Genomic DNA, 17,844 nt, shown 5'->3' with positions numbered 1-17,844 from the left:
GGTTATTGCTTAGAAAAAAAGAATAACTATATAGATTTCGGGCTATTACAGTTATTAAATTATGCCAGAAGTACTTTAGAGAGTTATTGCGTCTACATTTTTCTTAACTCTTAACTTTTACCCTTGAATTTAGCTACACTTGCCCATGTAGTGGCTTCCATACTATTAGCAATGTTTGTATTGGATTCATGGGAATGTCAAAGCTATTGGTATATCTTTGGATTTTGCAGGTATTGCACTAACTTGTCCTGGTTGTCTTAGCCTCGCTCCAAGTGTATTATCAGCTTTATGATGGTGCCAGATACTGGCGTCCAACAGAAATCATAAAGCTTGTGACACACGGGGACAATTTTTTGTCTATCTAAGAAAATAAATAGACAACTTTCCTCTCTATAAATTGCATGATTTATTCTTTCTAAATCAGTGGCATCTTCAATCAACCTTTGAATTAATTTCCTTTGGAGTTTTGCCATTCCAAAAATTAATTTAAAGAGTATAGAACACTTTTATTGAAAAGCTTTTGCTCAATTTTAAAATAAAACTTTGTTGTTTTTTCTTTAAATTAAATTTGGAATAAGGTTTTTACAATTTAACTTCCAACACTTGCACACAAAGACCCAATATTTAAACTACTATATCATGGGTAAGACTAAGTTATGAGTTTCATAATATTGTTTACCATATTATATAGTAAATTCTATCTAATTTTCAGTGCAACACCAGCATTTTTTGAATTGGTTGCATTGATGTTATATGGGTTGGGGAAAAGAAGGTGATCATATCAAGGTATGGTTTACACTTAAAGAATTTCCGGTTTGCTTTGTTTTCAGATTTTTGTGAAGGTGGACGCAATATATTGCTAGCTTCATTTGCAATATGCCAACAATAATAGGGGGATTGTTCACTGAAAAAAAATTCCTGTTTAAAATAGAACACAAATTGTATTATATTTCATACATTACGGCTTGCAAACTAATGTTGTTATATCGTGTAGTCTGAAGGAGCCCTTTCAAGCTATGTTAATTATACAATTAAAAAAACAAGCTTTGCCTGGAATGACTGAAAAAAGTAAGGGCCACAGTTCAAAGTGCCTCAATTTCATCCTATGATACAAGAATAGTTTAAGCTTCGATGTGAAGAAGAAATTAATAAGAACAGCTGAGCCTCAACAAAATTTTTACTATTTCTTATAAAAAAGGGCAAGTTAGGACTCTCAGTATATACTATCCTAACTTTTGAAAAAAAATCTTACCTATAATAATCTGTTGAAAATATTTTGAAGTGGGAATTCTATTCCTCCTGATATGTGTAGATCAGATTTTCTGTGTTTGATGAATGGGTTGATTTTTAACGTTTTTGAGCACTTCTTGTTCTTCTGCAATCAATTTTCGAAATCAATTTTCAATCATTGAAGCGTTTAGAGATATGTCACATGGCTTGCACATGAAGTTAGTTTAACTGAGCGCCATGTGATAGCTTTTTAGTAGAAAAAGTTTTCTGCTATAAAAAAGTCTCACCAGCTTTTTGTTTTCCCCGTCGACAGTATAGAGTCTTTTGTTTCCATTTATCGCTTTTACCCAACTTTTTTAGAGACCTTTTACCAACAAAATAAGTAGTATTTTTAACAAAATGTCATTCACGAAATAAATTTTCGATCATTGAAGTTGCTAGAGATCTGTCGCATGGTTTGCGCATGAAGTTTAACTGAGTTTAACCATGTGATAGCCTTAGTAGAAATGATTTTCTCCGTTTTTAACTCGAGCTTTAAACTATCAAAATAGATTATGTCTGAATGTATCGACTATTTGAAATCTAACTTTTTGAGTATTAAAGTTGCTAGAGATCTGTCGCATGGTTTGCACATGAAGTCTAACTGAGCGCCATGTGATACCCTTAGTAGATATGATATTCTGCTATTGAAAGTCTCGCAACTTCCTTAAAATAATCATCTTTGGTTTTTCAGATTAGATAGTTTGTAGTCTTTTTTCGTTTTACTCGTTTTTAACCCGAGCTTTAAACTATCAAAAAAGGTTATGTCTTAATATAACGACCATTTGAAATTAAACTTTTCGATCATTGAAGTTGTTGCTAAAGATCTGTCGCCTGGTTTGCGTATGAAGTTTAACTGAGCGCCATGTGATAGCCTTAGTAGAAATGATATTCTGCTATTGAAAGTCTCGCAACTTCCTTAAAATAATCATCTTTGGTTTTTCAGATTAGATAGTTTGTAGTCTTTTTTCGTTTTACTCGTTTTTAAACCCGAGCTTTAAACTATCAAAAAAGGTTATGTCTTAATATAACGACCATTTGAAATTAAACTTTTCGATCATTGAAGTTGTTGCTAAAGATCTGTCGCCTGGTTTGCGTATGAAGTTTAACTGAGCGCCATGTGATAGCCTTAGTAGAAATGATATTCTGCTATTGAAAGTCTCGCAACTTCCTTAAAATAATCATCTTTGGTTTTTCAGATTAGATAGTTTGTAGTCTTTTTTCGTTTTACTCGTTTTTAACCCGAGCTTTAAACTATCAAAAAAGGTTATGTCTTAATATAACGACCATTTGAAATTAAACTTTTCGATCATTGAAGTTGTTGCTAAAGATCTGTCGCCTGGTTTGCGTATGAAGTTTAACTGAGCGCCATGTGATAGCCTTAGTAGAAATGATATTCTGCTATTGAAAGTCTCGCAACTTCCTTAAAATAATCATCTTTGGTTTTTCAGATTAGATAGTTTGTAGTCTTTTTTCGTTTTACTCGTTTTTAACCCGAGCTTTAAACTATCAAAAAAGGTTATGTCTTAATATAACGACCATTTGAAATCTAACTTTTCGATCATTGAAGTTGTTGCTAAAGATCTGTCGCATGGTTTGCGTATGAAGTTTAACTGAGCGCCATGTGATAGCCTTAGTGGAAATGATATTCTGCTATTGAAAGTCTCGCAACTTCCTTAAAATAATCATCTTTGGTTTTTCAGATTAGATAGTTTGTAGTCTTTTTTCGTTTTACTCGTTTTTAACCCGAGCTTTAAACTATCAAAAAAGGTTATGTCTTAATATAACGACCATTTGAAATTAAACTTTTCGATCATTGAAGTTGTTGCTAAAGATCTGTCGCATGGTTTGCGTATGAAGTTTAACTGAGCGCCATGTGATAGCCTTAGTGGAAATGATATTCTGCTATTGAAAGTCTCGCAACTTCCTTAAAATAATCATCTTTGGTTTTTCAGATTAGATAGTTTGTAGTCTTTTTTCGTTTTACTCGTTTTTAACCCGAGCTTTAAACTATCAAAAAAGGTTATGTCTTAATATAACGACCATTTGAAATTAAACTTTTCGATCATTGAAGTTGTTGCTAAAGATCTGTCGCCTGGTTTGCGTATGAAGTTTAACTGAGCGCCATGTGATAGCCTTAGTAGAAATGATATTCTGCTATTGAGAAGTCTCAGAACCTTCTTGAAAGAAATAGTCAACTTTTCATTTTCACCGTTGACAGTTTAAAGCCTTTTGTTTTGATTTCTCGACTTTTTCTCAACTTTTTTGAGACCTTTTACCAACAAAATAAGTAGTACTTTTAACAAAATGTCATTTGCGAAATCAATTTTCGGTCATTGAAGTTGCTAGAGATCTATCGCATGGTTTGCGCATGAAGTTCAATTGAGCGCCATGTGATAGCCTTAGTAGAAATTATATTCTGCTATTGAAAAGTCTCGCAACTCCCAAAGATCCACAATTTTATCTTTTCGCAAAGAAAAAAAAACAAATATAGAACTATAAGCCTTATTTGACGTGTTATTTCGAGCATAAGATTGATCTTAATCTTTCTAAGGCAAAATTTTGATCTCGCAAAATTTCTACTTATAAAGAAAACTTTGATACATTCAGTTAGAATGTATACTTATGTGTACGTATACTTTCTTCCCTTTTTGATTTGAATGATGGCGTTGCGATAGGACTACTTTTCCCCCATCAGAATCATTAAAGGCAAAAAATAGTTGAGCTCCAGCTTATGGACTATGATATTTAAAGACTATAAGAGAAGGAGTGCGTTGTATCAGGCTTGTTTTTGTCTTGATACCACCTGTAGGTACCCTAGGTATACATTTACGTTTTTTTTCATGTCAAAAAACTTTCACGCCAAGCGTCAAAGATTCTGGCTCTTAAGCTCTTAAGCGTCAAAGATTCAGAAGCTTTCGGGCTCTTAACTTTTTAGGTTTTAAATCTAAAAACGTTCTTAAAAAGTTTTTCTTATTTTTAGCATTTTTTTAAGCATTGGTCCAATTTCCTAAGAAACTGCATGTTTTAGGATCGGTAAAGACTTTTGGGGCTCAAAGCCTTTTGTTGTTAGTACTTTGTTCTTTTATAACACGTTCAATCTATATAGTATGTATAATTGTAATAATTCCCTCTTTTATAAGAACCAGTCAATTTTTGATAAGACTCGGCTGTTCTTATTTTTTGGCACTTTGAGCCTCAAATTGTTCTTACCCTGTTCTGATTTATAGGTTGAAATTGAGGTATTTTAGGATTTATACCCATTTTTTACTACTTTGACCCCTAAATTGCCTGAAATTGAGCAATTCCAAGGCTTAAAGCGAATGGACTTTAAATTGTTCTCATCTTTTGGCGATTTTGATCCTCATTGTTCTTATAAAATTGTTCTTAAAAAAGAAAAAAAGTGTAGCAACAAAAGTCATCGTGGTTGACTTTTTATGGAAATGGCTCATGAGGCCATTTATAATTATTTTGTTGTCTATTTCCAATTTGAGGTCAGAACTCTCACAATAAAAGCAAGAAAGTGACTCATATCTTATGTAATGCCTCCATCATTTTCTTATAAACACCAAAATGAGTAATATACACCTACAAAATAATACATATAAATACATTTTTTACAATATAGAATATTCATCAATAGATTTGCTAAGTACTATTTGAAGATGCTTAACAATAAATTTTGAGACTAATACAGGGAAATTTAACTTTCCCTTTATAATCAAGCGATTAAAATTGCAGGATTTTAAACACAATTATTTGGATAGATAGTAGAGGGTATCTCGAAATTTCCAGGGTTTTAGAAATGCTAATTGTACTTTTTGGAAAAATTAGTGATACTACGGTATATTATATTAAGCAGATATTCAATAGGTAAAAGTTGGTTATTGAGATTTATTAACCCGAGGTGATGTAATATTCAACGAGGCGAAGCCAAGTTGAATATACATCACAGAGGTATACCGTGATATAGTAGCCATGGTATATCAGGAATTATCCAATGGCTGTTTTTGCCTACAGGCATATAATAAATATAATGATGACATTAATTATATAATATGTCAGCTAATTTTAGGTCCCCTAATTAAAGAAATTTGCTCCTTTTAGATACGAATATTAATTCATGAGTCAAACTAATAGAGCTACAATCAGCCCTGAAATAGTTAGTAATAAACCGTGCTTTCAAAGTATTTTTTGTTTTTTTCTTTGCACAAACTCCTACTCAAGCTTGAATGGTTGGATTCGGCTCTCTGGGGCTCACCAAGCACTGAAGTTTGGGCCCTTGGGGCTAAAGGAGTCTCTCAGCATTGCTTAAGTTTCAGGGGTTTACTACCAGCATATAGTTGCACTGGCTGAAGTATTAATTAAAACCTACTTTAATGTTTTATTCTCTATGTTTCGTTTCAATTTATTTGTTTCAATTGAAAGTAATTAACATTGGCCTCGTGACATTGATTAACGTGTAGCTATTAATTGTTTGCAGGCAGACGGAAGTGAAACGAAAATTTAATTACAAATTTTACAACCTTTGTGTTGGCTTAAGTATAATGTACTTGCAACCATGCTACTTAATTTCTGGAATCAATGCAGTAATTACAGAGACACGGGCGCCAAAATTTTAATTAAAAATTTTAACCTTGCACTTAATAATGTAGACTAGAAGCCAATATTTTGAAGCAAACTTTCTCAAAGCCACATGTTATCTTGTTGATAAGGTTTCGACCACGACCACCCCCGTGTTTTTCTTTCTGTTATTTTTTTTCTTTATTCATATCAACCATCGATTGCATTCACGCTTGATATTACCGGGTGGTCCAATAGAAACGCAACGTTAATTGAATTTATTTTAAGGTTTCCAAAAGTAAGAGTGTACCTATGAAGTTTTAGTTTGTTCTTTCGGCATAACATAACAGGAAATCAATCAAAACTTCCTTTTTCACGATAGTTCAAAATGTTCATAATTGATTTCTGACTTCACCATGTTGCTCTGGTCTTTTTTCCCGCAAGAAATAATCTTCTTTTTGCAAGAGGCCTGGTATCTACACTGCCTCGTTCCTGTAAATTCCCAACGGCAACAGTTCAAAAATTATCCTTTTCGTTGGTTTAGACATATTATATGGTTTAGATTTTCTGCTTTCATTCTAAGGGAATGCAATTTCCAAAATTGTCTTCTTGTTCTTACCACCATCCACAACCTCTTTTTCACATACAACCTCGTTCCTGTGCAGCCTCGATACCAATAGCATTAACTCAAATTCTGCAGCTGGTTGATTCAATTTCTCACATGTCTTTCTTCTGCGTTTTCTTTTTGCGAAAAACCCTTTTCAAAGTTGTCATCTTGTTCCCGCCATCTACAGCCTCTTGTTCGCATACGGCCTCGTTTCCATTATGATCCATTTGTTTCATCATCTCTTGTTTACGACCCTTACGTAATGTCCCCATGTAATGTTTCTCGTGTGCGATTTGGTCTTGTGGTAACCATTCCTCTTCTTTGAAGACAGCGTTTATCACGTGTTTCTTGTGTTGAGAAAAACAATAAAATGATTGGTTAAGAACCCTGTTAATTACCGAGATTCGAAAGAGTATAAAGTATAGTTTTAGAACTATTTGCATTTTTGTTTGGTCATAAGCCTATCAAAATCCACGAAAGAAAGTTTTATCAGATCCGGTGCTAGCGATGGTTACAATTCTTACATAGGCTACCAATAACTTACAAATAGTTACAAAGGGAATGTCAGGCATAGGAAATTTCACGCATAGGTAATCACGAAGAAAAATTCACTGGCCCAAACCAGAGAAATTGATAAAAATCCTATTAAACAAGTTCCACATTAAGAGTGCCTTTCCTAAGAAGTGAATTATTATGTCTACTCACCAACATTTCTGAGATTTTTAGAATTTTATTCAAAAATTTTATCCCAACTTCCTTCCAATGTACTGCAGGTCTTGCAACTATATCTTTTCGAGAGCGAATAATACAATGTTTTTCTATGTCCTTTCCTTTATCACCTCGTCTCTTAGTGACTAACTCTCTCCAGTCCTATATTAAATGTGATAATGAAGGTTTCTGTGGTTTAATCGCTTAAGACTCCTTATATACTGTTGTCCATGCTCTAAAACCGCTGGTCAATTTTGTAACCTAAATACAAAATGGTACCAACGACTAATTATGTTATAATTGATTCATCTTGATTATGCATATTGGCCAAAAAAAATTTCCCAATGACGTGTATAGTATGACAATTTTCACAGTTGCATAAATAGAGATACGATCTGCATGTCTATTTTCCTTTCTATTTCGAAAACGTTTTTTTCCTTTTTAAGTTGGCTCTACGTACTGCATGGGAAAACCTCCAATTGGGAAATATCCTTTTTTAAGTAGTCTTTGATGACGTTTTGGCTCAGATTTGAGCATTCAATAACCATATTTAGTAGCAATAACTGTTTTGAATTATGGTCACAGTTTTATAAATTAAACACTGAACTCGAGCTCCGAATTGAGTAATCAACATTTGCTGCTCATTATAGATTTTTGAATACGAGAGGACGGTACAATTTTCACATCATATCATTTTCTAAAATCACCGTAATTTTCGTAAATTTTGACGTAAAAGCTATTAAGATTACTAATTACTTGACAATTGACAATTTACTTTTATGGAAAATGACTTTAAGCACGAAAAATAAAACATTTGTCAAGCTAACTTTTTGCATCAATAAATCAGTTTTTACTGTCATATTTTCCGTAATTTTCTTGCCGGATCTGGCCGGATAAATGTTCTCAAAATGTTCAAGGGCTTAAAAAGGGGGTTTTGAACTAGGCTGGAATCGTTCATAAATCATGTAATACATGATAATACCATAATTGTTACGGGATAATATAAATTTTTCTCTTCAATAATTTTTTGCTTATTTTATATGGTTTATGTTCTATTCTTTTCTCTGTCCAAATTTAGATGTCTAGTATGCATTTGCTTATTTATTTATCTAAATCTGGTTGTTCTTGATTTGTTCTTAGTTTTTTCCAGAAGTGAGAAGCCTACAGACACCTGAAGTATTGGGCCTTTCCAGAAATAGTCCGTGCCCCCTCCCTGTTGAGGATATCGGATATCCAGAGGGTTAACAATTTTCGTTCAAAAGTGTATATCCAGGGGGTTAAATATCTACAAGGGAGCGGATATCCAGGGGGTAAAGTGTCTTTTCAAGTAAAAAATACGATATCCAGGGGTAAGCATCTTTATAAGAGAGGATATCCAGGGGGTTGAGCATATTTTTAAGAGTGGATATTCATATGGTCTTTACTAATAAAGTAGGATATCCAGGGTACTTCTGAATAATTGATATCCTCAACAGTAGGGGTAAAATTTTTTCTGGAAAAGCCCATTATTACACTAAAAAGTTTTCTTGTAAAAAAGGGTGTATTTGGCTTCTATTCAAAATTTTCTTTTTATCAGTAGAATCATACATCGAAAGAAACATCGTGATTAATTCAGTTTGACGTTGATGAGTTATGCTTAAAAACGTGATGTGAAAAATCGTGAGAATATTTTGATATTGGAGGAAAGAAGTCTACATTTAGGGAACCAAAGGCTCTACACTCTTATTCTTTTATAGGAACAATGAGGCCTAAAATCGCCAATAAATAAGAACAATTTAAGAAGAATTAAAAAAAACAATACTGAGCCTGGAATTGGTAAATTTCAAGAAGTTAAGGGGCTAAAGTAGAAAAACTTGGTATAAAGTCTAGAATGCTTCAATTCAAACCTTTACATAAGAACAGGATTAGAACAATTTGACTCCCAGAGTGCCAAAAAAGAACAAGAACAGCCGAGCCTCATCAAAAATTTACTGATTTTTATAAAAAAGAGTGTATTTGGTTCAACATCTTTTAAGAACAATCTGAGATTTCAGTTCAAAAATTATTAAGAAATTACTGTTCTGAAGCCTGTCAAGAAAAAAAGAATTAAAATTTTGAAAAAAGGGGAACAAAATTTGACTTTTTAAATTTCGTGCCGATAGGAGCTAGCATTTTAATTGTTTTCGGAGCGCGAGATAAAAAAAAGTAGGCGGCAAACACTATTTCGCATCTCTCAAACCAGTGAAATTGCTTGTTGTCATGTGATTTCTTTGGTAGGATATCCTACCAAAACTTGCTTCACTTTTCGATAAAGGCCGAGGATCTAGCCCTTCGGGCTATGATAAATCATTGATCGAACCTCGTAACAAGAGAACCATGAGGATGGTTGTCCTTAAAGGCCGGTCTCCACTTGCGCGCTCTGCGATCGCTCTTCTTCGAGCAAAGCTTCCACGCTATTGGTCAAAAGAAAAATGAAGCAACTCCATTGGTGCGATATGACGTAACGATCGCAGTGGAGACCGGCCTTAAGTGTTGATTTTTGATTCATTTCAATCAATGAGATGCCAGTGTTGTAATTATGGTATGGAAGAAATAATTTTTAATTGTATGGCGCTAGTTGGTATTTAATTAATTACTAATTAGGCGACTGAGAGTCTAATGATCTCATTAATGTTGCAATAAAGTCATTAAAAAAGTGCACTTCGCATCGTAATTTTTCGCGGAACTAGACATAAGAAAATGATAATATTTTCAGATTGTGGCTGAAAACTGTGAGCCACAAAATTGGAAATTACGCTTTTATTTATTTTGATCATTTGGTTGTTATGGTAATAGACCAACATTTTGATCTAGGAACAAGATTGAAAAGATAGTGATTTAGAAAAAACCTGGGGGGGGGGCTACTTATGCAAAAATGGGTCCTTGGTATGTGCGTGCTCTAAAGGTCGGGTTTTTCATCTTTCAAAGTCTCTTTAAGGGTCGGAAAAATCAGCAAGTTTTAAATAAGTCTCTCTAAGGGTCGGAGAATTCACGATTTTTAGGATTTTTTTTTTGATTTTGAGAGAACAAATTGTAAAAAAGTCTCTCAAAGGGTAGGACTTTTGTCAAAAGTGGAGGAAAATATTTCAAAAAAGTCTCTCTAAGGGTCACTTTTTCAGCAGAAATTAGTCTCTGAGGGTCAGGGTTTGAAGGTCCGGTACGCACATACCCAGCACCCCTCAACCCTAGTACCCCCCCCCTCGGAGTAAAAATTACTAGAAAGGTTTCAAGAAAATTCTCAACTTCTTTTAATTTTGAAACAATCGTGTTATTTCAGACAAGGTAGAACAGACAATAAAAAAGAATAGCCAAGGTACAGGGGAACTTCCTCAACTACCAAGAAGTTGAATTATAATGAGAAAAGAAGCGAGAAAAATACTACAAATTTCAAATTCGATGTTTTACGGTTTAAAAATGATAAATTACTATGTACAATGACAGATTGGGTATAAATTCTTTTAAATACTATTTACAATACAGTATGAGGTTAAACAAAAATTTTCAGAATACCGCACTAAAATCTAAGTACTCACACAATAATGCTCCCGGGGACATTTTTGTTTCAGTAATGTTTCGCCAGGCGAAAAAAATCAATTAAAACCTAATTTTTCAAAATACTTTTGGCTCGAGCTTTCCCATTCGAAAGCTACGTGAGCCGGAACTATAAATCCAATTTCAGAAAGAATCTCTCCATAAATGGTAAGAGGTTGATTGAAAATTTTATCCGGTCATAAAACCGTAATGACGATATAATATAAACGAAACGGGAACTCTTTCATTTCCGTATAACATGAAATTTGTATCCGGAACTAGATTTCAATGGTCCTTTCTTACAAAGTATTTCTCGTGTGATGTTTCTATCTTATCTTGACAAAGAAAAAGGCTTGGATATAGTGGTAATTAAGTCAACTTGCTCCAACTGGAACCTCTATTTCTCAAATTTTTCTGTAATCCTAACTAAAGTATAGGTCCCTCAGCTGGATCTAAAATAAACTCCGTAATCGGAAACTTTCCCTCACTCGGAGAAAACTTTTGGTCCCTTGAAAATTAAATTGGATAGAGTCATCTGTTTGGCAACTATGGTTGTACTTAAAATTTACGGTGAGGGGTCCAGTCCAGAACACCAAGGTATTTTTTGTCTCAATTATAATGTGATGACCAATTCTCTTCACTTTTTTTATGTTCAAGGCTGAAGTGAAGTTTGCACAAGGTCCAGTAATATTTTTTACATAACAGAACAGCAATATACTTTGCGATCTCGATCGCCGCCTTGTCCTTTTTCTTGACTTTTTTGCCATTTCAAATGTTGTTGTGTTTCAGCTTTACTGGGCGGTTTTCCTGCATCATCCGTTTCATCGACATAATGAAATGTTTTGTTTTGTTGTTGGGGCGCCACTCCTACCGAAATTTTCTTTTCACGTGCGATAGCATCTCTTGGTTCCCAATAGTCACCCATGGCAGTTTCTAGAATTCTGTAAAGTAAAGGAAAAGAAAGAATGAGTTTAGAGTGATTAAAATTTTATTGTATGATTTTAGTGGTTTTTTCACAATCTGTCGAATTTGATTGACCGTTGATTGTCGCTAATTCAAACTCGAACGGGAAGTCTAATTTGTCGAATTACAGAGACATTCGAATAATATTCGATATTTTTGATAGCTTACGATTCGATAAAGATGAAACTTAAAGTACTACCTTAAGTGGATAAATTTTTGCGTGTACTAATTATCGCGAGACGAGAATTTAAAGATTTCGCGTGGCTTAAATTTCGCGAAACAATTGTGTTTAAAATTTTCGCGTGGATTAAATTTCTCCTTTATTTAATATCGCGACTATAACTAAATATATTATAACTAGAAAAGAGATGTGTGTTTTTGATCGAACAAAGGCAGACTAAGTGACTCAAAAGCTTTCAAAAAACTTCAAAGAAAGTACTTTTAGGAGGTGAACTTGTAATATGTTTTGATTGTAACATGTTATCTAGACTTAGCGAACTTTTATTTTCGCGATTGTAAAATTCCAGATAATTTCGCGTGGGTTAATTTTCGCGAATCAAAGGCCTTCAAAATTTTCGCGTGGACTAAATTTCGCGAAAATGGCCAAAATTCACGAAAGCCGCGATAATTAATCCACGCGAAAATTTATCTAAGCATAACGTTTATAAGCATATGCAGGCTCAGTTTTTGGTACCTAAACAATGGCTCTATTGTTTGAGAACAATAGAATGCTAAGCATAATGCGAGCCTGACATAGGGACAGACACTTGCTTATAAAAAAAAAACATGTATCATTATTCAACTTTTGTTTTTCTTGTACACTGTACCGGGTGCACCAAAAAAAAGTATACAACTTTGTCGAGATATAGTGAGCTTCAGGATTTAATTTTTTTGTTCATTCTTTTTTGATCGTATAGAGGATGCTCTAACTTGAATTTTGAGCTATTATACATTAAATTTGAAAACGTAGTTCGAAAATTATCTAAAAAAAAACTGACTTTTTTTTAATGTCTAAATTTCAAAAAACCATCAAAAACAGCGAGCAAACTTTTCTCTTGACACTTACCTTGTTTACACATAAAAATACCAAAAAATGCAACTGTGTTCATCAAAACTCGTCACGGAATTTAAGAATATGGTAAAACAAGCTATTCCCATGTAAGATAATATTTTTGGAAAAGCTGAAAATTTTTTTGGAAATCTCCAAGGTTTTGACGTTATGCTATGTGAGAAAATTTTTGAAAAAATAGATTACCATTCCTCGACAGTTGTTCAAAGAACTTGGGTCTACATTGAGTTTGATGGTGTTGGAAATGTTCACGACGTGCAAATAAGATGGGCAAACTGTTGGCAAAATATAAGATTAGAGGAAAAAGAATAAAAGAAACAATGAAATTATTTTTTTGTCATTCTGTCTTATTTATAGCGTGATTGCTGTTTTTAATGATTTTTTGAAATTTCGACATTGAAAAAAAGTTAGTTTTTTGGAAATAACTTTCGAACTGCTTTTTCAAATTTAATGTATAATAGCTCAAAATTCAAGTTAGAGCATCCTCTATACAATAAAAAAAGAGTGAACAAAAAATTTAAATCCTGAAGCTCACAATATCTCGACAAACATGTATACTTTTTTTCGGTGCACCCGGTATAAAGCTTTGGTCCTGATCATCGAGCACTCTTTCATGGAATCATCTATCACTTATTGACATTCGAGTTATAGAAAGTATTTTACGAAGGTTTCCCCCGTGGGGGGGGGGGTACTTAGGCAAATGGAGGGTACGGTATGTGCCGCCCTTAAGGGTACCTTTTTTGGACTTCCAAAGTCCCGCTAAGGGTCGGAAAAATCAGAAAATTAAATTTCAGTCCCACTAAGGGTCGGAAAAATTGGAAAATTTCAACCTTTTTACCCCCTGAAAGATCAAAATTTGGTCAAAATTGGTCAAATTTGTCCCGCTAAGGGTCGGAAAATTCCCAAAATTTCCCTTTGTTTTCTCCTTTTTAGTCCCGGTAAGGGTCCAAAGTTCGAAAGTCGGGCGGCACCCCCCGTCAGCTCACAACCCTAGTACCCCCCCCCCGGGGGTTTCCCTATGACGGGAATTGAGAATTAGTTCAAATTATAGAAAGATTCGAATCATTGAAGTTCGAATTAGTCAGAGTCTACTGGGTTGATACCAGAGAGGATCATATTGATTCTAGTAAGGTATTTCTTGTGTAAATTGCATTTTAAGCTGGGATGAGCTTTTGGTTGCTTTTCCCGCTTTTCCATCGAGTCAAATCAAAATTAATTATGTCAGGACAATATTTGAAAAAGTTCTCAAATTCAGAAAGATTTCCTTACTATTCAAAATAAAGCCTTCTAGAAATCTAATTATGAAATTAATAAAATGCTTCCTTTCAGAAGTATTTAACAGGGGAAGTTTTTACGCTAATTGGTTAGTTTTAAAATATGACAAAATGGCAACAGAACTTTCTCTATATATGGATATTCTTGTCCGAAAGAATAATTTTCGTCTTATTGTTTGTTATTTTATAGCAACAGACAGGGGTTAGATTTCGTATTTTTGGGTGTTTCCGTCAGAGAAAATGACGTTATCTCAACTTACGCATATCACGAATAAGAGCCCTTTCCATACGTTTCAATTTTGGATTTCTGAAAATTCTCATCTCTAGAAAAACGAATTCCGAGGACAACTTAAGCATATCCAGAATGCTCGATTTGTCCCTTTTGACTACACCCGGACAGTAAAAATGGGAGTTTTGGCATCCTTGGAGAGACCTTCAAGCTTACCTTCCGCGTCACCCTAACACTAGGCTGGTCGCATCTCCTCTGATATGTTTATTTGGGGTAACCTTTTTCAATCTATAGCATTTTCATTGCCACTACACAAATTTGATAAGACTATTATGACTTCGTTTCTCGAGTAAAGAGACACAGAAGAAAGCGTAATATTCACTCAGCCTGTTCGGTAAAATATACCCCTCCAAAAACGATGGGGGTAAGTCTCGGACGGGAGTTTTATACAAAATACGCATCCCATCATGTATCAAAATCAATTTGGGGGATGTCCATACCCTACCCCAGCACTCATTTCTGCATAAAAGTGCTCAACCCTTGTCTCTAAACCTCGATATTTACGGAAATTTCAGAATTCTTTGCCGAAGTGGAATCCGCTACGTTATACGCTCTGGTACAAAGTCAATCAATACACCTTTTTGACCGTAGCCGCCAAATGCCGCGCGGGCATCTTTTTGTCCGTTTTACTACTCTAAAATCGTCCCAGTCTTTTTTCGCCCTAAAGACAATAGAAAGAGGTGTCAAAAAAGGATTGGATCGAGTTTACAGGGTAAATTAAATGATAAAGTGGCACGCACCTTACCGCGCGACTACGATAGAAAAGGTGTATTGTAAGTCGATTTGCCTTTTTTTCTTTGATTTCTGTCAAAGAACCATTCTTAATTATTTTTTCATTGTCTACCACTATAAGAGGTAATAGAGTAAAACTTGATCGACCCTACTGGATTGAATAGGTTTGTTACTTACTTTATGTAGTGAAGATCAGCTAATTAAAACCAAGTCCCAAAGAATTTTAGACCAAACGAGTCAAACCTTTTCAAAAAAAAATTGACTCAAAATCAAACACTGTTCCAAACTAAACAAATACTTTGCTTTTATTGATTACAAAAAATTATCCGCGTCAACTATTTAAACTGTTTCAGAGAAAAAATAATCAATTAAAAAGAAAGAAATTATGTTCTCTAAAACTATGGCTTTCCTGTTTACCTTATTTGGTATCACTGCTTTGTTTTGTATTCTAACAAAGTGACGTCATTTATTGATGTTCGTTATTTTTAAAACTTCTTGTTCGGCTAATTTGAGTTTCCGGTTTGGTGTAAATGAGGTTTTGACGACATTTTCGGTTGATTGATCTCAGATAGGAAGTAAAGGTCGGGTTACACTGAAGTGTTAATTTCCTAAGAATATTGGCTTAGTTATGTTGACCGATTTAGGTGGTCAAAAAAGAATTCTACATGAAGACCATAACTAGCGTCTTTGGTTTCTATGGACCGGAAGACTCTAAAAATGGAGATGGCAAGACAGAAGGTCGTTTTGAAAAGGGGGCTTGGCAATTCTGAAAAAGTATTTTCCTGTTTCTATATTTGTAAGTTTCCCAACTTTGCGATCCTTTACCCATTTTCGATTCTCAAGGCTACTTTGCTGAGGAATTTGAGTGGTAGGTAGTCGAATAAAAACCACAAAAGCTTTAGTAGGTAGAAATTTTCAAAGTTAAAAGCAATTCATGATACTCATGACGTTATGTTTTCTACGGAAAGACCCCGGTTTTTGCCAGTAGTGGCAAATTTAAACTAGTCAAAAGTTGTATGAAGTTTACCACTACTGGCAAAAGCCGGGGTCATGAATATCATGAATACTCAAGGAAACAAGGCAGGGGGATTCCAGGGCTACGTGTCGCATGGGAGAGAGGTGGTCAGTAAAATGGAACAAGCTTTCCAATGCTCGAGTTTCTTTGGGCGCAAAGTAGACCAATTCTAAAATACAAACAAAATAACATTATTGGGCTCTTCCAGAAAATGTCCGTACCTGGGGGGGGGGGGATATAGTTTCCTGGGTTAGTAAAAAACTGGTAAACTTACTCTATTTTTGGGTAACTTTGCGCTGTTTGAGGGTAATTTAAAATGTTCAGGGGGTCAACTGATGCTTGTCCGGGGGTCAAAAGTCACAAAGTCCGGGGGGGGGTAAATTTCCATAAAATGTTATTTTCCACCCCCCCCCCCAAATTTTTTATTTATAATTTGAAATAATTTTTTTTCAGGGATAATGCTGGATTTGTAATTGTTCATTCAACGATCGCGTTGCAACAAGAAATAGCTGTTGTATGAATGTTTATATGCCGATATAACCACCGTATTTCACCACTGACCAGTTCAATGATGAATCCGATCGACGGTCTTCCACTTGGATCGAATGAAGCAATACCGATCTTGACGATCTAATACACCATGCGGAAAACGTCCGAGATTCGAAATAAATTGGTGTTGAAATATTGGAGTTAAAAACCTCATTTCTGTCATTTTTACCGGGATTTTCAATTCTAATCAAGTGCGAGATCAAAATTATTCTCACGGCCCTGTCTCCCGGTAAAAACCATTTTGGAAAAATTAGTTTGGAATAACTATTCATGATTTTCATCCGGTACCTACAGAAACTCGAAAAATCATTTTGTTCAAAAATTAACCCGGTCAAATTTAGTATCGCTAAATATTTTAAAGTCCTCTTGGTGCATTTTTCTCTAGGGTCATTTGGGCATAATAGCATATAAAGGTTTTTTATACAGGCGAAAAACTGAGGACCAAAAAGTAACTTCCCGCAGGCACATAGATCGCATTTCCCCAGAACTCATCAGTGCGGTTCGGGTAAGCGAGCAAAGACTGATGTTGTCACACTCCTAAAAGTGGTCCACAGGGTATACAGCTAAACGAGGGCATAGGTCATTATAGTAATAGTGGGAAATTCCGGGATCTATTACACGTTTTTTCAATAAGTACAACCAAAATTTTTGAAGCCTTCAGATCTTCTTAACTTTTTAAGTACTAAGCCCAAAAATGTCCTTAACATATTCTTGTTTTTTCATTTTGTGAATATTGTTATCCATTTTTCCAAGAAATCCGGTGTTTTAAAGCCTTAAAATGTTCTTAACTTTGTTCTTAACATTTTGGTATCGAAGCCTTATGTTCTTATACAGTTTGTTCTTATATAAAAAAACGTGTATGTTTAGAGATTAGAGTTAGAGAACATTGGCTTCCAAGCCCGAAAGGCTACCCTCGAGACTCCTGGATGGGAAATGAAGCAACTTATTTCCCATTCAGAACGCCCGCGCGTGGTTTTTACAGAAACGTTGGAACAAAAATAAAACCTATCGCTAGATTTAAAAAAATGCAGTCCTCAAAAACGTACTAGACGCGTTCTGGATGGGAAATAAGTGGCTTCACTTTTTCTTACCTGGAAAAGGTTAGAGATTTTACTCTAGCCCTTCGGGCTTTAAACTCAATATTAGAGGCCTGAGAATTGTGGGGAATGTAAGTGATCATTGATATCGTTAACGGGATTCCAAACTATCAAACTGTGGGGAGAATCGAAGCTAAAAAAGCTAGTATCTAGTATATAG

The 17,844-nt window shown here is 34.6% G+C and overlaps 1 protein-coding gene across 1 annotated transcript in view; it reads left to right on the top strand.

Annotated features, from left to right (window-relative positions):
- Positions 1 to 17,418, top strand: part of LOC136809162 (transmembrane protein 107-like) — a 28,042-nt gene extending 10,624 nt beyond the window's left edge. The window contains exons 4-6 of the mRNA XM_067065681.1: positions 134 to 230; positions 713 to 786; positions 16,492 to 17,418. Coding sequence (XP_066921782.1) covers positions 134 to 230; positions 713 to 776 — 161 coding nt within the window. The 3' untranslated portion in view covers positions 777 to 786; positions 16,492 to 17,418. The remainder of the gene's footprint in view (positions 1 to 133; positions 231 to 712; positions 787 to 16,491) is intronic.
- The last annotated feature ends 426 nt before the right edge of the window (positions 17,419 to 17,844 follow it).

The sequence above is a fragment of the Clytia hemisphaerica genome, unplaced genomic scaffold (genome assembly GCF_902728285.1).
Source record: "Clytia hemisphaerica strain Z4C2 unplaced genomic scaffold, Clytia hemisphaerica genome assembly, whole genome shotgun sequence".
NCBI lineage: Eukaryota > Metazoa > Cnidaria > Hydrozoa > Leptothecata > Clytiidae > Clytia > Clytia hemisphaerica.
This window is presented reverse-complemented; position numbering and strand designations above follow the sequence as displayed.